This window comes from Monodon monoceros, unplaced genomic scaffold (genome assembly GCF_005190385.1).
Source record: "Monodon monoceros isolate NGI ecotype Baffin Bay Population unplaced genomic scaffold, NGI_Narwhal_1 Super_Scaffold_1, whole genome shotgun sequence".
Taxonomy (NCBI): Eukaryota; Metazoa; Chordata; class Mammalia; order Artiodactyla; family Monodontidae; genus Monodon; species Monodon monoceros.
In genome coordinates this window covers 78,322,052-78,343,351 of record NW_021703765.1, presented here as the reverse complement: position 1 = coordinate 78,343,351, position 21,300 = coordinate 78,322,052, and the positions used below count along the sequence as shown (strand labels likewise).

The 21,300-nt window shown below is 47.2% G+C and overlaps 1 protein-coding gene across 1 annotated transcript in view; it reads left to right on the top strand.

Moving 5' to 3' along the window:
• Positions 1-20,052, top strand: part of CCDC63 (coiled-coil domain containing 63) — a 28,077-nt gene extending 8,025 nt beyond the window's left edge. The window contains 10 exon segments of the mRNA XM_029233391.1: positions 1,645-1,668; positions 1,670-1,765; positions 2,178-2,359; positions 3,221-3,364; positions 3,366-3,397; positions 6,959-7,179; positions 10,011-10,085; positions 13,989-14,181; positions 17,338-17,541; positions 19,907-20,052. Of these exon segments, the coding sequence (XP_029089224.1) occupies positions 1,645-1,668; positions 1,670-1,765; positions 2,178-2,359; positions 3,221-3,364; positions 3,366-3,397; positions 6,959-7,179; positions 10,011-10,085; positions 13,989-14,181; positions 17,338-17,541; positions 19,907-20,052 (1,317 nt within the window).
• The last annotated feature ends 1,248 nt before the right edge of the window (positions 20,053-21,300 follow it).

Sequence of the window (21,300 nt, the reverse complement as noted above, 5' to 3'; positions counted from 1 at the left end):
GAACCCGGGCCCTCAGCAGTGAAAGGGAGGAGTCCTAACCACTGACCACCAGGGAATTCCCAAGGAAAGCATGTTTTTAGCAAGACCTGAACCTAATTGAACTTAATCATTTTTAGTTGTTGACACTTGAAATTATGAGTCACTCAACGGCCAATGCCCCTTTTTAACAGCAAATATTTGGTAATACCTCCTTTACAATCCTGAAGTGAAATTCATAGATGATATAATCCTTTATCCTTCTTCTTTTAAATCAATATGATGCCATAACTATAATGCAAAGGAAAAATAAAGGAAAGCTACTTATACTAAAATTATATGTATTTCGATACGTGCATGTTTTGGCCTGACTTATCGAGACCGGGGCCAACAAATTGCTCCGCAGAGGCCCTGATAGTAAATATTTTGGCTTTGTGGGCCACACTACTCCACTCTGCCTTCATAGTATGAAAGCAGCCATAGACAACGCAAAGAATGGGCATGGCTGTGTGCCAATAAAACTTTATTTATGAAAACAGGCAGTGGGGGGCTTCCCTGGTGGTCCATTGGGTAAGACTCTGCGCTCCCAATGCAGGGGGCCCGGGTTCGATCCGTGGTTGGGGAACTAGATCCTGCATGCATGCCACACCTAAGAGTCTACATGCTGTAGCTAAAAAAAAAAAAAAAAAAGGATCTTGCATGCCGCAATGAAGATCCCATGTGCTGCAAGTAAGACCCAGTGCAACCAAAATAAATAAATAAATATTAAAAAACAAACAAACAAACAAAAAACAGGCAGTGGGGCAGATTTGGCCCAGGGCCTTAGTTTGCAGACCGCTGGTCTAAAAGACATAGTCAGAGGCCAGTATTATTGATATGCAGAATCACTGAAGATTCCACACTGCAGACTGATTTGGGCTTGTTGTATCCACAACTCAAAGATGATGATCCAGGTTGTGCTGGTGTCATGATTTCCAAAATGGTGGCCAACTCTTGGTAAAGTTCCAAACAAATCAACGAACATTCTCTTGATTTATACAGTGACTACATTCCTGGATAATTAAGTGTCTATTAAAACCTAATGAAAAATACTGTGTGTGTATATGTAAAAGACAGTTTGATTCTAGGTACAGAAAATTATAGAGAGGTTCTTCACCTGCCTAATATCCAGAGGGGCACTGGAAAGTCAAAAGGGGTGGAGGACAATTCTTGGATGTTTGGTGCTGTCTTACATGTTGCAGGGTATGTGACATCTCATGACTTGCCATTAAGTGCCACTAGCATCCTCATCATTGCAAGAGCAAAAATCAAAACAAAACAAAACAAAAAACAAAGGTTACAGAAAGCTTCTTGGGGGAATAATGCCATTTCTGCTGGAAACCGTGGCTTTAGGGCCAGGTGAAATTTTCGCCCACAGGTAAGTGAAATTTACATGCACGGGTGAGAGTAAAAACCTAAGTTGCCTCATTTTGCCCCAAACTGGCTAAGGTTAAGTTGAGTTGAGCATACACCCAAGAGAGAATTAAAATTCCATTCATGGGAAAAGAAAGAACATTGCAGTTTTTGTTTTACCACAGTTGAGTTAGTGAACTGTCACATTTGTACCCATACAGATGTTAACACAGCTGGGTTTTCTCTCTCTCTCTCTCTTTCTCTTTTTCTTTTCAGATCATTCAGATGGAAAAAAATATACATAAACCAAAGACAGATCTTCTCAAAAATACAGGAGGCCAATAACCCCCAGAAACTGCAAAAACGGATCCACGTTTTAGAAACCCGTTTGCATCTCGTACGTAAGGTGTTCTCTGGGGGAATTCCCTGGTGGTCCAGTGGTTAGGACTCCATGCTTCCACTGTAGAGGGCACGGATTCTATCCCTGGTCGGGGAACTAAGATCCCACATGCTGCAACGTGACCAAAAAACAAACAAACAAAAAATACTCTGCAAACAACTCTGCCTCCCTTTGCTAAGAGGGAAAAATGATGTCTGTGAAGCCATTAGCAGAACATACTCATCTCATTGGTTGAGTCGGGATAAGGTGAACGATGGTGTGCACACAGGCCAGGCAGCACTCCAACCATTGTTCTGTGGGCCTGGGGTGGGAGGTGAGGGGAAGACCCTTCAACCCTCTGGCGGCCTTCTGGAAGCTTGTCTCATGCCCCAGGAGTGAGCCTTATTTTGAAGCAGAGCCCTCCTTGCAGGTCACTGTACACTTTGACAAGATGCTGACCACCAATGCGAAGCTCCGGAAGGAGATTGAGGACCTACGGTATGAGAAGGCTGCTTATGACAACATCTATGAGCAGATTCACCGGCGCTTGTTGATGCAGAAGAAAACAATGAATATGGCCATCGAGCAGTCTGCACAGGCCTATGAGCAGAGGTGGGCTGGGGGAGAGACCCTGGGGGCAAAGATGTCTCAGCCCCCTGCTGAGCTTCCTACTCTGGTCCACCTTTACCCACTGTGCTTATGTGTTGAGGAACCTGAAATCGTCATCATAATAACTCTGAGTGCTGATTGTGTGTAGGCCAAGCATGATGCTAGATGCTCTGGGTAGTATTTCAACCTTCACAACAGCCCTAGGAGTTATTATCCCCATTTTACAGACCAGAAAATGGAGGCTTAGAGATGCCAAAATACTTACCTGAGATCCAAATAAATGGCAGATGTGGTGGACTTGCGATTCAAACCCCTGTGCTGTACCATCTCCCCCAGGTGTCCCTGCCTCTAGTCCTAGGGGTCCCTCTCAGTCTGGGCTGTCTCCCGGCTTCACACCTAGAGGGGCAAAAGGCATGCAGTTTAGTGGTGAAGAGTGCAGATTTTGGAGTCAGATCTGGGTTTGAAGCCTGGCTCCATCACTACTACATTGTTGGAGGACCCCTTCAGGTGGTAGTGAGGATTAAATAATATGTGTATATAAGCGAGTGGCTGGGACATAGTACTTGACAAGTGGTGATGATGGTGGTACTAGGGATAATGGTGATGTGTGATGATGCTGATGGTGGTGGTGATACTGATGGTGGTGGTGATGATGATAGAAAATCATTTCCTGAGGGTGGTCTAGAGCTGTCAACTGCTGTCATTCAGGTGAGGAGAGTTGTTCCTCTACTCCCAGAAACCTCCATGATTAAAAGGAGTGATGGTCATTGACCAGGCAGGAAGTCTGCCTGGACTGGTAGGGAGAGGGGAGGAGAAGGAAGGCGCCTCCGGACACTCAGACTCTGTTGTGCCCCCCTCGCCCAGGCTGGAAGCCATGGCTCGAATGGCTGTCATGAAGGACCACCAGCAGAAGGACATCTCTCAGTACAACCTGGAGATCCGAGAGTTGGAGCGTCTCTATGATCATGAAACCAAGCTCACATCCTTCCTACTCATCAAGCTGAATGATCGAGTTTAAGGAGCAGTCCAAAAAGGAAGAAGGTAACGCTTTCCAGGTGTCCTCTTTTCTCTCTCTCTCTCTCTCTCTCTCTCTCTCTCTCTCTCTCTCTCAACTGAAGGTGCCCGAGTCTCCTTGTAGTAGGCTTGCCAAATTTAGCAAATAAAAATACAAGATGCCATTAAATTTAAATTTCACATAAACAATGAATAAAATTTTAGTCTCATGTAGTATTTGAGACATACTTATACTCAAAAATTATTTGTGGTTTATCTACAATTGGGACATATTTATACTGTTAAAAATATATCATTTGTGTCAGGACTACCCTGGTGGTCCCATGGTTAAGACCCTGTGCTTCCACTGCAGGGGGCAGGGGTTCGATCCCTGGTTGGGAAACTAAGATCCTGCGTGCTGTGCAGTGTGGCCAAAGGAAAAAAATATATATTGTTTGTCTGAGATTCAAATTTAACTGGATGCCTTGGGTTTTATCTGCCACCCATAACCTGTAGGATGTGTCCTCACCCTGTGGCTCTCCTTCCATTGTTTAGAGGAGGAACTTGTGTGTCAGAGGTCCCCAAGACCACCCCCGGGCTGGGTGATTCTCAAAGAGGACTCACAAGACTCAGCAAACATGGCTATGATGTAGGGACACAAAGAAAAATCAGCAAAGAGAAAAGGTGCGTGGGGCGAAGTCCAGAGGAAACCAGGCACAAGCTTCCAGGATCTTCTCCCAGTGGAGTCACACAGGGCATGCTTAATTCCTCCAGCATCTAATTGTGACAACACATGTGAAGAGTCGTCTGCTTGGGGAGCTCATTAGAGACTTGGTGCCCAAGATTCTTACTGGATGCTGGTCACGTAGGCACCCTCTCCCCAGCACATACCACAATTCCAGCTTCCCAGCAGGAAGGCAGGTGTTCGGCATAAAGCACACTGTCCTTACAGTCTGGGCTCAGGAGCCACACTTACCGTTTAGGAAAGTTTTATATCAGTGTAGGGAGCTGTTCACCATTTAAGTTCCCAGATGAAGGCCAAGGTCCAACCTTGCAAGCAGGCCTTTCTAAGGAGAGCAGTCTCAGGTCTGCTATGTTAACTCTCTCCTCAACAGATTGAAGGGAGAGCCCCCTGTGCAGCTGCATTTGTTTTTTTTCTTTCAGCCCCTTCTGTCCCTCCCTACCTTATTTGCAACTGTATGGCTGGAAGTGTTTTTCTGAGAAATCCCATCTCTCACTCTCTAACATTACAAAAACCACCTTTTGGACCTTCTGTCCATCCATCCATCCATCCATCCATCCTTCCATCCTCCATCTATCCATCCATCCATCCACCCATCCATCTTCCATCCTTTATCCATCCATCCTTCCATCCTCCATCCACCCACCCATCCATTTACTGAGCCACTGGCTTATGCCAGCTTCCATTCTCTATGCTTGGCATGCATGGCTTCCATTTAGCCTTCACAACATCTCCAAGAGGCAGACATTATTATTAACACCCCCAGTTGACATATGAGGGCACTGCAGCTGAGAGAGGATACATGGATATAGCCAAGGTCCTCTGCAATGTAAGTAACAGATCCAGGACCCCATCCCAAGTGTGTCTGCCCCCCAAAGCCTGAGGTCCTACTACTATCCTCTTCTCTCTCCTAATCCACTGAGCAGCCTCAAGATTCCACTAGGCATCCAGGACCCGAACTGTGCAGTCAATAGGAGTTCTCCCATTCACTGCCACTCCAGTTGACTTGTGCGTCCATCCTTCCTCTTCTCACTGCCTCAGCCTTGTCATCTTTCTCATCACATCTCCTCTAGCAGCTTCTGCTGGGTCTCCCAGCCTCCTCCTGTTCCTGTGACACGGCAGGGGTAAGTTCTTCATGATCAGTTGACTCCTTCCTTCATCCATCCAACCATTGCATTCTTGGTCTTCCAACAAATTTTAATGATCACCTATCCTGAAACAGGCACCATGTTGGGGACCAGAGACAGAGCAGTGATCAAGACAGTGTTAGTCCTTGATATCACGGAGCTTATGTTTTAGATATGGAGACACACAAAAAAACAAGCAAATAGACTAATACAAACACTTCAGGTTGTGATAGAACCTTTGAAGGAAGAAAACAAGGGATTGAGATGGAAAAGTAACAGGGAGACCTCTCTTGGATAGGATGGACAAGGAGGGGCTGTTCAGACTGTGATCTAAAGGATGAAAAGAATCCAGTTGTGCAAGGGTGAGGAATCCAGGCAGAGACAAAGGCCCAGAGGCAGGAACGTGTTAATTGGAGTGTAGACGCAAAGCTGGAGAAACAGGCAGAGGCCACTCCTGCAGGACTGACCATGTGCCAGGAACTAGGCTACATGTTGGGAGACGGTGGGGAGTAAGACAGAGGTCCTGTCCTTCTGGAGCTGAACTTCTGTCAGGGGAGATGACAAATTGGCAAATGCAAAAGTTAATCTGATCTCTCGGGAACCCATGAGCATGATGAAGAAAACAAAACAGGATAATTGACAGAGAGTAACCAGGGGCTGCTTTATCTAGGGTGGTCAGGGTGGGCCTCTTGGAGGAGGTGCTGTTTGGGCAGAGACTTGAATGATAGGAGAGAACCAGCCACATGGAAGACTGGGAGAAGCACATCCCAGGAAGAAGGAATTACAGGTGTAAAGGCCCTGAGGTGGGAGTGAGGTAGGCATATTTCTAGAACAGAGAGGAGGCCAGTGTGGCTGGAGTGAGTTGATGCCAACAGGAGAGTGGTAGGAGATGAAATTGGAGGGGTGAGGAGGAGCCAGACCACACAGGCCCTTATAGGCTGCACAGGGAGCTCACACTGATTCTAAGTGTGGTGGGAAGCTATCAGAAGATTTAGGCAGACTAGTGACTGAGTCTGATAGTGACCAGGCACTGAGGGTTAGAGGGGATCAGATCTTAAATGATGCCAAGAAACTTCAGCTTCATCCCAGGGACAGTAGGGAGCCACAAATGAAAAGGGGTCACGTGGCCAGATGTGCCTAGGAAGACCTAGAAAGATCCTTCCGATCGCCATGTGGAGGCCAAATCAGAGACAAGGCTGGATTCAGGAGAGGTGGAGCTATTGCAGGCATCAGGCTGGGGAGCAAGGCTTGGAGAACTTTCTTTGTTCTAATGCCTTGAATCTGCCAAGCTCTGAGACTGCTTAAGGCCCTCTGCCAAGAGGGCTTCCCCGGCCTTCATCCTGCTCACGTCACCTCCTTCCCTGGCCACGCAGCTACCCCATCACAGCACCTACTACATCTCCTCCATTGCCTGGGCCACAATGGTAATTATTGGATTTCTTTTTCTGTTTACTTGGCTATCTCTTTTTCTTTTCTCTTTGTGGCTGATTCCTCCACTAAAAGCTCTGTGGGGCAGTGATTTTGTAGCTATGGAGCCCAGCACAGCGTCTGGAACATAGTAGACAATCAATTAGGTATTCGTGAAGTGGCTAAGGAGGGAAGCTCCCACTCCATCTCATGGGAAAGCCTAGCCCCCTCCCCAGGGCACAATGATAATGCTATGGAGCACATCCTTCCACTGGGCACTACTCTGAGCGGCTTCCCTTTCAGACTCATGGTTGCCAGTTCTTCCTTTTCTAGCTCTCAAGGCAAAGAAGCATGGGAAGAAGAACAAGGGTGAGAGTTTTGAGAGCTATGAGGTGGCTCACCTCCGGCTGCTGAAGCTGACAAAGAATGGCAACCTGAATCAGCTCATCGAGGAGTTTCTGGCCAAGGAGGAGAAGAATTTTGCTCAGTTCATGTATGTCACAGAGCTCAACAATGACATCAAGATGATGCACAAGAAGACTGAGAGAATCCAGGTCAGGGCACCTCTTCTTTCCCAGGCCAGGGGCCCGCCTGCTCCCACAGCAGCCTTCCCCAAAGTGGGTTCCTTGGAACACTCCTTGAGATACTCTGCAGAAAAAAGGGCTTCAAGTCAAAAAAGTTTAGGAAATACTATATTCCCCCAGTGTTCTCCCCCCTACATTTTAACCTTCCTGAAATTGGTATTTGTCTTCCAGTTGATACATACACTTAATGTGTTCATGTCCCCTCACCCCCAATAAGTGACATTTAAAATCCATGGTATGTCTTATAATCCAGAGTTCAGTAAACTATAGCCACAGCCAGATATGCCCTTTGGCCTGTTTTTGTACAGTCCATGAGCCAAGAATGGTTTCACATTTTTAAAGGGTTGTAAGGAAACAAAGTATGCAAGACAGACCATATGTGGGCTGCAAAGCCCAAAATATCGACAATCTGGCCCTTTGCCTTAAAAGCTGGCTGACCCCTGTTAATCAACAGCTTCACAGAATTGAGGAGAGATGGTAAACTAATCTTGGAGAGAGTTGATGTATATGAGCATAATAAAGGCTCTGACAAATCCTACAGTAAAGAAACTATTTACCTTGTTGAATCCATAATTTCCCAAATTTAATTGGCTCCCTGGACTACTTACTCGGCAGAACACACATAACCAGCCTTTGGAACTGTCTGCACAGGAGAGAGTCTAAACTCCTTAGTGTGACACTCCAGTCCCTTCAAAATTTGGCTTCAACCTGCCCCTGCATGCTCAGCTCCCATCATGACCCCCAAGGCACTCCTCAGCTGCCAGTCCCAGCTTCGCCCTGCATTTCCCTCCTCTGAGGCTTTCCTCATGCTATTCCCCGCCCCTCCCACTTTTCTTCTGATGCAGTACCGCTCATGAGTCCTGACAGATGTCACCTCCTCTGGGAATTCATCACTCTTTCCTCTGAGGTCCCTGTGCTCAGGGGAGACTGAGGGGAGCCCTTCTTTTTGCAATGTCACTGTTTCCTGAATGTGGGGCCGTGTGCAAGTAGATATGCCTGTGGGAAAATGTAATTCAGAAAAATATAAGGAAAAAGTACAGGTCACCAAAATATCACCACTCAGAGATACTGCCAATAAATATTTTGGTGACATTGCTTTACGAAGGCAGTGTGCACTTAAGCATGTGTCCCTGTGCGCGCACACACACACATACATACACACACTCCCCTAGATGCCCACTTATAGTACTGGGTGTATACTAGATAGTTCGTGCTGTTTAATAAACTTTTTTCTTCAACAATTCATCATAGATACTGCCCAACATCTTCTATGTTCTTTTCAGTGGCTTCTGGAGACCCTAGATGCTCTGTGGTAGTATCACAAAATTCTTCTTAAAAGAACAGATTCCCCAGGCCCTATCCCATACCTACAAACCTAGATTCTCTGAGAATAAGCCAGGAATCTGCATTTAAACCATATATTTTTAAAAATTTATTAATTAATTTATTTTTGGCTGCATTGGGTCTTTGTTGAGGTGCGCGGGCTTCTCATTGCGGTGGCTTCTCTTGTTGCAGAGCACGGGCTCTAGGCACGCGGGCTTCAGTAGTTGTGGCATGTGGGCTCAGTAGTTTTGGCTCACGGGCTCCAGAGTTCAGGCTCAGCACTTTCAGCGCATGGGCCTAGCTGCTCCGCGGCATGTGGGATCTTCCGGGACCAGGGCTCAAACCTGTGTCCCCTGCATTGGCAGGAAGACTTCCAGCCACTGTGCCACCAGGGAAGCCCTAAACCATATTTTAATTTGAGACCCTTTCCCCCCAACAGTGTAAATGTACCATCGTTTACTTAACCGATCCCCAACCGGTAGACATGTAGGTTGTCCCTAACGGAGATTACAGATAATAGCACAAGGGATAGCCTTGAGTGGCCACCTTGCCCACATGTCCTATTGTTTCCATGGGACAGACTCCTAGGGATGGTATTGCCCCATCAAAAGGTGCTTGCTGGGCTTCCCTGGTGGCGCAGTGGTTGAGAGTCCGCCTGCTGATGCAGGGGACACGGGTTCATGCCCCGGTCCGGGAGGATCCCACATGCTGTGGAGCGGCTGGGCCCGTGAGCCATGGCCGCTGGGCCTGCATGTCCGGAGCCTGTGCTCTGCAACGGGAGAGGCCACAACAGTGAGAGGCCCGCATACCGCAAAAAAAAAAATGGTGCTTGCCTTTTACATTTGGACACACTGTTCTAGCCCAGGAGTTCTCAAATCTAGTCCCTGGACCAGCAGCATCTCCTGGGAACTTGCGAGAAATGCACATTCGTGGGCCTCACGCAGACATACTGAATCAGAACCTCTGGTGTGGGGCCCGGATATCTGTGTTTTCACAAACCTCCAGGTGATTCTGATTCATGCTAGAGCTTGAGAACCCCTGCTCTGGAGCTGCCCGTCCATTACCATAACCATCAGCTACATGGGGCGACTTAAGTTTAAATCAATTTAAATTAAATTAAAAAATGAGTTCCTCAGTGGGACTAGCCACATTGCAAGTGCTCTGTGCCCATGTGTGGCTAGTGGCTGCAGTGCTGGACGGCACAGATAGAACATTGCCACCATTGCAGCAAATCCTACTGATTATACACAATTCTCCAGAAAGGATGAACCACCCACCTGCTCATGCCTACATCCTCCTTTTAATTCAGAAACATCAGAAAGAACCTCCATGGACATAAGAGGGGTCCAGGGGTTCTGGGGCTACTTGAAATGGATAATTTAAATCCTCACCAACGCCTCGAGGCATTGGCTTATTTTTAGGTATGTTGGGCAGGGGAGCACTTGCTTTTCCTTATGGTCTGGTTCTCTCCTGAGCAGAATGAGGTTATCCGCTCGCAATCCCAGCAGAAATCATCACATGAGGACCACCGCTCCATCCTGAGACAGCTGGAGGTAAGACCAGGGTGGGGAGGGAGGGATGCAGGAGTCTCCATTGTCTGTCAGGTGACCTGTCAGTTGGTTCTCAGGAGGAGGAAGATGTCTGCCCCATGACTATCTACTGGCCTGGGTCATGTCTTGACATGTCCCGACCTTTTGTTACAGGCAGCCTCTGCTACAGATCTTGCTGCAGAATTTTGTCCCTGAGGCTCTCTTTGTCCATTTTAAAGACTCTCCCACTTCAGGGAGCCTATCTCAGGCCCTTGTGCCTATAATTTCATCCCAGGCTGGTAAATTCCAGACAGATCTCTGCCTCAGTCTTTTATTCTCTTTCCCCCTTGTCCTGGCTGTGGCCTGTTCTCAATCAATAATAGTAATTACAAACATTTCCTGAGCCATTACTACATACTAGGCACTGGGCTAAGTGCTTTGCTTGCATTATCTCATTTAATCCTCACAACAGCTCTATGAGGTAGGTGATATGATCTATTTTACAGATGAGGAAACTGAGGTTCAGGGAAGTAATCGCCAACATCTTGGAGCTGGGATACTGCATGAGCTTTGCATTGCATTCAGCTGCTAATAATAGGGACCCAAAATAACAGTGGCCTAAGCAATAGAAGTTTATTTACTTTGTTAAAACATAAATCTGGAGATAAACACTTCAGGGCTGGTCATTATGTCATCAGTAACCCAGGCTTCTCCTTTCAGTTTTTCCATCTTTAGTGTGTGGCTTACATTCTCAAGGATGCCTCATGGTTGTATTATGGCTGCCAATGGCCCACCCATCACATACACATTCCAAGCAGAAAGAAAGTAGGGAAGGAAAAAAAGGCCTTGCTAATTGAGTTAGTCAGCTTAAAAGTTTTTTCCCTGAATTCTCAGCCAGTGACTTCTGTATCTATGTCTCACTGGCCATCCCTATTGCAAAGGAGGGTTGGAGATATAACTTTTAGCAGGCACATTGCCACCCCAAATACAATCAGCATTTTGCTATTAAGGTATAAAGGGAGAATAGATAGCAAATGTCTGGCAAAGATATGAACCAGAGAGTTTGACTGCAAAGCCCTGTTCTAATCCAGTAGTTCCTGGCCCAGGAACTACAATCCTTGGTCATTTCCCTTCCTTTGTCTGTGGCTTATTTCTACTCTTGGCATGCAGGTGGCAGAAAGGGCTGGCCATGCCATTCTCTCATGCGCCACTGGAGGGCAGCAAAGCACCTCTCAGGCTCAGCAACCTCTCCCAGGACTCGGGAATGGGGAATGTAGACTTGCAGGCAGGGCCCAAGTTCAAGGAGACTCTTCTTAAGTTGGACACATGCTTGGCGTCCCACATCCTTGGCTTTGAGTCATCCAGTGTCCAAATGCTTCCTTGGGGTTGGGACTTGTGCTGTTCTGCCTCTTGGGGTTTTGAAGGCCTAAAGGGGGACACAGTTTGGGAAGGCTGACCAGGCAACCCCAAGCATCTCCCCCTGAAGACCTCTGCCTGAAGTCCTCCAGCAGCTCTTTGTTCCTTTGGCTTTAGTAGGAACTCCTGGAACCTCTTTTCAAATGCAAATACTCTAAGCAAGAGAATTTGTCTTAATAGCAATGGGCTCACTTAGAACCCACTTTTCTTACCCCCCTGCTAAAGATCGCTTCCATCTCCTCTACTCTTGGAACCTTTCCACTTAACTTCCATTTCATCCTCCCCTCTGGGAGAAGTGGTGAGACCAGTCCTTTAATGGGAGGGTTTTGCATAGGAGTTAAGCAACCAGGCCCTGGGAACAAATGCTTAGGTATGACTCCCAGAAGAGTCGCTTCCTGGCTGTGTGACTTTGAGAAAGTGACTTAACCTCTCTGAGGCTCCGTGTCTCACCTGTAAAGTGGGGATAAAAATTGTACTCACTTTGTAGGGCCGTGAAGATTGAATAAGATACTGCAATGTACACGCTTGGCACAGTGCAGGGCAGAGAGCTATATGGCTATCATTATTGTTGTTGTTTATCCTGTAAGTCAATAAAACCTCAAATCACCATCATCTTGTTACCAAATAATTGTCCAAATAAAGAGTTGTGCCCATGATCAGGTATTAGACAACTCAATACAGAGGAGCTAAACACAAGTTCACTTTTCTTCTCTGACCTCAATATTCCTCATCTGAAAACTGGGGCAGTTGTGAGGATAAGTTAAGATGATGTGTGTAATATGCCTGGAACATTTTAGGTGCTGGACATGTGTTGTCACTGTCACATCAGGCTTTAAGAAATGTTTTTAATCATGTGATCTTTTTTTTTGTTTTTTGGCCATGCCGCGCAGCTTGTAGGATCTTAGTTCCGTGACCAGGGATCGAACTCGTGCCCTCTGCAGTGGAAGCACAGAGTCCTAACCACTGGACCGCCAGGGAATTCTCAACCATGTGATCTTTTAATGCACCTTTAGAATGAGGGGGGGCTCTTGCTGTCATATGAGGAAATGCAGCCCTGGGAACTGAATATTCCAGTGTTTGGGATGGAGGAAGCTGCCTGGTGTGGTGGTTGAGAGACAGTTCAAACCATGGCTTCCCTCTCCTGGCTGTATTCCTTAGAGCCTCAGTTTCCTCACCTGGAAAATGGGGGTGTAAATAGGGCCCTTTGGGATCTTTATTTGGAATGGTCCGTACGGAGCTGGTGGGAACAAGGCTGGTCCTTCCAGGGCCCAGTTCACCTTTGCAAGCTGAGAACTCAGAGGGACAGGCAGGAAGCCACTGAAGCACTCATCCCAGAGCAGCGATTCTCAGTTTGGGCTGCAAGTCAGAATCACCTCGGAGGCTTTAAAATTCCTGATGCCTAGGCTGCATCCCAGACCAAGATGTCTAAATCTCTGAGGCTGGAGTTTGGGCAGCAAATGTTTAAACACTCCCACGTGATACCAATATGAAGCCAAAATTGTGATCCAGTGGACTCACAGAGGTTCTCAAATTTTATCATGCATCAGGATCACCTGCATTAAATACAGATTGCCAGACCCACCCCCAGAGCCTCTGATTCATTCCGTCTGGACTGGATCCCAGGAATCTGCATTTCTAACAAGTTCCCTGGTGAAACTGATGCTGCTTGTCCTGGAACCCCACTTTGAGAACCACTGTGCTCTAATGTGATTTAAACTGAGTGGTGAAATTGGTTTGTTGGATTGCAACCAGCATTTAAAAATAACAAGAGGGCTTCCCTGGTGGCGCAGTGGTTGAGAGTCCGCCTGCCGATGCAGGGGACGCAGGTTCGTGCCCCGGTCCTGGAGGATCCCACGTGCTGCGGAGTGGCTGGGCCTGTGGGCCATGGCCGCTGGGCCTGTGCATCCGGAGCCTGTGCTCCGCAGGGGGAGAGGCCACAGCGGTGAGAGGCCCGCGTACCGCAAAAAAAAACCCAAAAAACAAGATAGAATAGAACAGAACAGAATGGAAAATACTAGAACACACAATAAGAATATGATTTGTGAATCTATAATTTCATTTGATTAGATAAATATATAAAAATACACACACGTATATAAGTATTGGGCTGCAATGTAAAATATATTCCTTCCTGTGGGCCATTTTTTAAAAATGAGTCACCAGCTTTTTAAAAATACTGTAATCCAGTACACATGTAGACACACATACACATACGTAAGTAAACAAAACTTACATTAAACAATAACTACCCTCACTACCTGCAATGCATGTTAGTATTTTCTCTTCCTTTCTTTTCTGATCATTTTATTTCATTTTTTAAAAAAATGTGGGTTGAGGCCAATTTAATGATTAAATTGATCTCACACCCCTTTAGAGGTTTGCAAACCTGCACTTTGGAGATCCTGGCTCCAGAGGGTCCTAAATCTTCATCGCCAGCAAAAGCTTTCATGTGAGGGCTGAGCCCAGGGTGGTGACCTGGCTGACCTGGATGGGAATTGGGGTCTGCCACAGGAGAAACTAAAGAAGACCATGGAGCAGGCAGATATGTATGAGAACAACTACAAGGAGATCAACAAGACCTTGGAGTATCTCAAGAACTCGGTTGAGAATCTGTTTAAGAAGATAAATTGTGATGCCACCAAGATCCTGGTACAGTTAGGGGAGACAGGGAAAATCACTGATACCAACCTCCCACAGTACTTTGGTGAGTCGAGCTGGGGTAGCAACCTTTTCCAGAGATTTCTATGACCAGACCCAAGGACTTGTTCTTTTGGAGGTAGTGAGCCTGGTGGTGAAGCATATGGGCACTAAAGCCAGCTTGGCTGGGTTCAAATCTTGGTTCTACTCTTACTAGCTGTGTGACTTTGGGCAACTTTCTGCACCTCTCTGTGCTTTAGTTTTTTCATCCAAAAAAATATTGGGAGGATTAAATAAATGAGTAGTTCTTAGATAAATAGTACATGATCATCTCAATAGATGCAGAAGGAAGTATTTGACATAATTCAACATCCATTCATGATAAAAACTCTCAACAAACTAGAACTAGAAGGAAACTTTCTTACCTGATAAAGGGCATCTACAAAAACACCTACAGCTAACCTCATACTTAATGGTGAAAAAACTGAATGTTTTTCTTCTAAGATCAGGAACAAGGCAAAGATGTTTGCTCTCGCAACTCCTATTCAATATTGTGTTGGTGGTCCTCGATAAGGAAATAAGACGAAACAAAGTAATGAAAGGCATTTAGATTGGAAAAGAAGAAATAAAGGGCTCAGAGCAGTGCCTGGCATGTAGCAAATGCCTATTAACTATAACACACATTTCTAGGCATAGGCCTTGAACTCAGGATAGAGAGGGAGGATGCACCTACAGAGATCATGACAATTTAGAATGAATGGCTTCCACTACTCTTAGAATAAAATGTAAGGCTCTTAATACAATCTGTTTTTGAGAGGTTCCCAAGACACCTCCCTCCCACCAGTTTCAGTGATTCACTAGGAGGGCTCCTGGATTCAGCATATAGTCATATTCATGGCCCTGATTTATTATAGCAAAAGGATACAAAGCAAAATCAGCAAAGGAAAAAGGGGCTTGGGATGAAGTCTGGAGGAAACCAGGAGCAAGCTTCCAAGGTTCCTCTTCCAGTGGGTTCACAGAGAATGAGCTTAATTCCTCCAGCAATGGGTTGTGACAACACAAGTGAAATGTTGTCAACCAGAGAAGCTCACTGGATACTCATTGCCCAGGGTTTGGATTGGGGGCTCATCATAGAGGCACCTCCAGCATGACACATACCCAAATTCCAGACTCCCAGAAAGAATAGTGAGTATTCAGCATAAATCACATTTTTTATACCACAGTTTAAGCATGATGAGCCACTCTTTTAACAGTTAATGGTAGTGGGGACCTTCCTGAAATTCAGATTCCCTGATGCTATCCAAGGGCCAATCTGGTAAGCAGCCCTTGCTAAGAGCAGTCAGGCTTTGCTGCGTTAACTCTTTCTTACCCACAGCCTATCATGTTCTTTATAGCCTGGCCCCTACTTACATTTTTCATCATCTCTTGTCCTGCTCTCCCTCCTTTCTCACCACATTCAGCCACAGTGCTCTCCTCTCTGTATTTTCTTTTTTTTTTGTTTGCGGTACGCGGGCCTCTCACTGTTGTGGCCTCTCCCGTTGCGGAGCACAGGCTCCGGACGCGCAGGCTCAGCGGCCATGGCTCACGGGCCCAGCTGCTCCGTGGCATATGGGATCCTCCCGGACCGGGGCACGAACCCGTGTCCCCTGCATCAGCAGGCGGACTCTCAACCACTGCGCCACCAGGGAAGCCCCTCCTCTCTGTATTTTCAAATCCCTCCCCCAACTCATCCCCGCCACAGGGCCTTTGCATGGGCGGTTCCTGGGATACTCATCCCATGCCCAGTTCCTCCTCATTCTCAGATCTCAGTTTAAATGCCCTCCCTCCAGCAAGGCCTCCCTCTGCTGCCCCATATGAAGCTGGTCCTCCCCTACCCACTATTATTCACTCTTACAGCAGTCCTATTATTTAATACTCACCCAGTTTGTCTCTATGTACAGGTAATTCTCATTATCTGAATCTATGAGGTTCTTGAGATCCAATAGCAAGGTTCAGATGCAAATCTTTTTGGTTCCTGACTTTCAGAGAGAATAGAAACGGTATGGGTTGTGTGAGTTTTTTTCAAAAAAATTGTCCAGATCCAGTAGTTACTGAATTCAGATAATAGGCATCTGGATAGTGAGGGATACGTGTATTTATTTGCTGAACTTGCCTTTCTCTCCGTCCCCCCATTCATACTGAAGCTTATGAGCTTCATCAGGACAGGGACTGCATCTCTGTTATTGTTTATCATCATTTTGTTTTTCTTCCATGCATTGTAGCACCATGCCTGGCATGATAGGCATCCAATAATAATTTGTGGAATGAATGAAGAAATGAATGAATGAATTATTCTGGTGACTCCATGAGGCTATGAAACACGGTGGGAAGGGCAGCTCCCTCAAACTCAGAGACAGCACTGAGGAAAAAACCATAGTTTAAGGCAGAGCTTGCCCAGGGCTCCCAATTTTTAGTGTAACCCAGTGGTCCTCAATCTTCTTTTCATTATTGTCCCCTAAGGAGCCTTTTTATTTTTTTATTTAATTAGAAATTAAAAAAAAAAATTTATTTATTTATTTTTGGCTGTGTTGGGTCTTTGTTGCTGCACGTGGGCTTTCTCTAGTTGCGGAGAACAGGGGCTACTCTTTGTTGTAGTGCGCGGGCTTCTCATTGCTGTGGCTTCTCTTGTTGCAGAGCACTGGCTCTAGGTGTGCGGGTGTCAGTAGTTGCAGTGTGTGGGCTCAGTAGTTGTGGCTCACGGGCTCTAGAGTTCAGGCTCAGTAGTTGTGCCGTATGGACTTAGTTGCTCTGCGGCATGTGGGATCTTCCTGGACCAGGGCTTGAACCCGTGTCCCCTGCCTTGGCAGGAGGATTCTCAACCACTGTGCCACCAGGGAAGCCCTAAGGAGCCTTTTTAGACATTCTTTTCCCAACTGCTCCGCCTTGTGGAATTTTAATACAGTTCATATACCATATAACTGTTTACGTCTTGTATGTATATCTGTACTTTATATATTAAAGAGTCAGATTATTTTTGCTTCTCAAGAACCAAATTGTGCCCTCTAGGGAACGTGTGATGTAACCCAAGAGAAAGCCTTGTCTTTATAGGAGCTCATGACCTGCTCCACTTCCTGTTGCTACCATTCATCTCCAGCAGGGGGCGCAACCTCTAGCCCCCCCCCCCCCCCACCCCCGGGACTCCCGTCTCCCAGCAGCCCTCTTGGTTCTGTTTATTTTTTTCCAGCCATCATTGAAAAGAAGACCAACGACCTGCTGCTGTTAGAATCCTACAAGCGGATCATGGAAATGGAAGTGGCGGAGATGGACGTCCCACCACCCTTCATCAACCCCTTCTGGGGTGGCTGTGCCCTCCTCAAGCCTGCAGAACCCATCAAGGTCATCCCCCCAGTGCTCGGGGCTGACCCCTTTAGTGACAGGTTGGATGAAGGTGAGTTCTTTCTTCCCGGACTTCTCTTTCTACTGCGCAATGACTCGGCCATAGATTCTGAAGTTTAGTTATCCTGGGTACTTTAAAAAAATTGCAACAACTTTGTGACCATTTGATGAACCTTAAAATGTGTAAAATTTCCAGGTTGTCAAGTTATGGGCACAGGAGATTCCCTGATCCCGGCTCCCACCTTCACCCTATGCTCTTGAGACTCGCTCCTCCATCTGTGACCTCCTTTCCGCAGCCCCATCCACATCCCCCAACCCCGTGGTTGAAGCGCCCGAGACGGTTCACGCCAGAGCTGAACTGTGGCCCTGCGGGCGCCTGCACATTGATCTTTGCTTTTGGAGGCTGAAGCTCATGATACTCCCCCTCGTGGGGGTCTGCCCTTCTCTCCGAAGGTGGGGATATAATCGGCCCCCCATGGTTTTTGGAGGGCAGTTTGGCAACACGTTCGGGAAGCCTGAGAAATGGTTATGTTACTGAGCCAGTTTCGGTTTTTGCGATATGCAGCAAGCCAAACGCTGAGAGTGGAGGGTTGCAGCTGAGAGGGGGGGTTATTCACAAGGCAGCGAAGCGAGGAGATGAGATGGGAGAACAAACGTCCAAAATCCACCTCCCTGAAAGCAAGGGGCTTGGGTATTTATGGGATAAAGAATAAAGAAGCAGGGTGGTCCGAGGCGTGGGGAGTGTGAGGAAAGGCAATTGGAAAATGGTGCGGTAATCGTGGTTCTGTGCCGGTGTAACTAAGCTGTGGGCCTCTGCACGTTCAAGGGGTCATCCAGTGACACTCGCACGTGCCCAGTTAAAGGATTGGTGGTTCCTTCCAGTGGTAACCAGCTCACCTAGAACTAGACATAGCTGAATCCAAGCTCCTGGAAAACAGCTCAGGCAAACACATTGTTTAGGCTAAATGCTGCTTGGAGGACAAGCAAGTCTTTTGTAGCAATAATTAAAACGACCTTGCTTAGTGAAGGCAGGTTACAGGTGAAATGGGGTTGACTAATGATTACCCATGGTTTCAGATACACACGTTGAGTCTGTAATCTCACTTGTGGGGATTGGTCCTTCAAAGAAAAACTTATTCGAGGGTTAAAGATGGAAGTAGGAGGGTGATTGAACTGGAAATGACTGAAATGCTCACCCGTTAGAGATTGGTTAAATAAGTTATAGTTCACCCATGCATGCCATGGAATACTATGCAGCCACTAAAAAGAATGCAGTGGGCTGACATGAACTGACATGTGTATATGGCATCTAGTGGCCAGGGATGCTGCTAAAACTCGTGCAGTGTACAGGACAGCCCTTCACAGCCTGATTTATAATAAAGGGAGGGGGAGAGAGAGAGAAGGAAGGAGGAGGAGGTGGAGGAAGGGAAGGAGGAAGTTATCTTGATGATACATATAAAAACGAAGAGGATATATACTGCTGACTTACAGTGGGTATTTCTGGGTGGTGGTTTGCAGAGAACTTTGCATTTCTAAGTTAATTATGTATTGCTTAGAATTTTCTTTAAAATGACCTTGCATGACTTGAGTAATCAGAGGAAAAAATTTGGTATTTTTAAAAGCTGCCCCTCTTCTGTGAGCAACGTTTCAATTGTGCAGGTGTGCCAAGGATGGAGGGAGGGGATGGCCAACAGGCGCTCGTGCACAGGTGCACAGGCATACACACACCTCCTGTTTGATTTATTCAAGGCACCTGAGACTTAGCAGGAGTGAAAACTGGGGCTGATGTCAGCCACCTTAGCACAGCTTCCCTTGGCCCTTTGAGTTCTTAAAGGAGGAGGGTGGCAGGGCACAGCTGTTGAGAACACTGTCCTCACAAGGTCAGGAATGTACAGATGTTGTCTTATTTCTGTTCAAGGGAATGTTGATAAACATTAGGTTCTCTTAGCCCACTAGCTTCTATGGCTTGTATGTGTGAATTAGAAGAGGCAAGCCCCTCTGGGCAGATTAATTAGGAAAAGGAGCCCCTGATGGGTAGACATGGCTTGGCAATCAAGCGGGGGCTGGATTTCAGCCCTGTAGAAACAGGTGTCTTTGTGCAATCTACATCCTGAGCAACTGCACGTGGTGACCCTATCTCCTTGATACTAAACCAAACTCATCTTTACATTCTCATCTTGGAGAAAAAAAGAGTTATTGTCTGGCCATCCCTGAGCAGTACATCTCTGCCTGTCCTCCCCCTCCCTGGACTTTGAGAATTTTTACACTCCAACCCCCAGCACTATGGAGGGACACCAAACCAGGCTTGGATATCCTTGAACAGGGCAGAGAGGCCCTGTCCCTGGGAAGGAAGCCCACCCCCTGCTGTGCTGGGTTTGATTTCCAAACTCCTCACACTAGTCCCATCTTTGGCACAGTGGACCAACCCCTGGACCACGGCAGCCTTCGGCAAATGGTGCTCAGCCACTACACCGCAAGGGAGTCTAGAAACAGGGATTTACACATGGACAGCGTGCCTGAAAAGGGGGATGATCTGAGGCCCAAGAAGAAGTTAACAGTCTGAGGTGGACATGGCCATGTTTGTACCATAACCAGAGAGAGTAAATGTTTTGTTCCATAACCCCGGTGCCGCTTCACATTCATTACTAAGAGACTGGGGTGCTGGAGCCACCCCAGGATGGGGTAGAGGAGCAGGAGGGTCGAGTTCCAAAGCCAGCAAGGGGACAAGAGTGGTGTGAGGTCACCACAGCTGGGAGCCAAAATACTGATTTCACGTCCTGGAACCACATGGGGTGCAGCAGACGCTCACAGGTGGGAACCAGGAGCCTTGGAGGCTGTGTGTGTGTGTGTGTGTGTGGTGTGGATGAGTGTGTCACTGTGCAGCTGTGTCCAGAGTGTCTTGCCCAGAAACACAAACTCCACTCGAGCGCTCTGGGCTGGGGCCTCACCTGGGCCTGGCCGTGTCTCTGTAGGAGCCCCAGGTCACAGGTTCCGGACGTGGGGGATATGGGTTGTTGTAGGGTTTGGATCATGATGGGTCATCATGGCGTGGGGGGCCCCGGAGTCCCTGCCTTCCCAGCTTGCTGTTGGCTTTGAAAGGGACCCCCCTTCCCAGCAAGTGATGTCATTGGAGCTGACCCTGAGCTCCTCCTCTGGGGGCTCTGGTGTTGTTCTTGAACCTTGAAGACTCACTCCAGTTCTGACTCCTTCAACCACCTGGACCCCCTCATACTCCCTGGTCGACCCCAGCTGCCACTCCCACCCCCAGTTTCAGCCCTTTGTTTCCATCACATCATTCGCTTTGGCTGTGTCCTGGGTTCTTGGGGTTCTCTTGAAAACTTAGAGTGCCCGGCATCCCCTCCCCTTTCTTCCTAAAAGGCATTTGGATTTTCCTTTCGGGAACGGCCCCTCCCATCCTCAGGCCATGTGGTTTGGAAGGGGCTGGTTTCAACCCCAACACAAGAGTTAATTGTGTGACCAAGTTTGCCAGTCAGAGCACTACACCTGTTTCGGGGTTAGTTCAGGTATCCCATAGGCCCTGTTCTGGGATTTGTGTGGAGCTGGGAGAGAAGGAGGTACCTTCTTTCCACTAGGATTCCTGTGGGGATAAACAAGAGCTAAGAACTGCTGGTGACCATTCTGTCACCACTGGGAGCAGAGCAACATGAAAGAAAGCAGAGCAGTGGAGAGGCCTCCTCAGGTTCTGTTGGTACTGCTTGAGCTCCTGGATGCAGCTGTGCCTGAAGCCCTCAGACTTCTCAGTTATGTGAACTCATTTGTCTCCTAAGTTGGGATTCTTGCAGCCAAAACA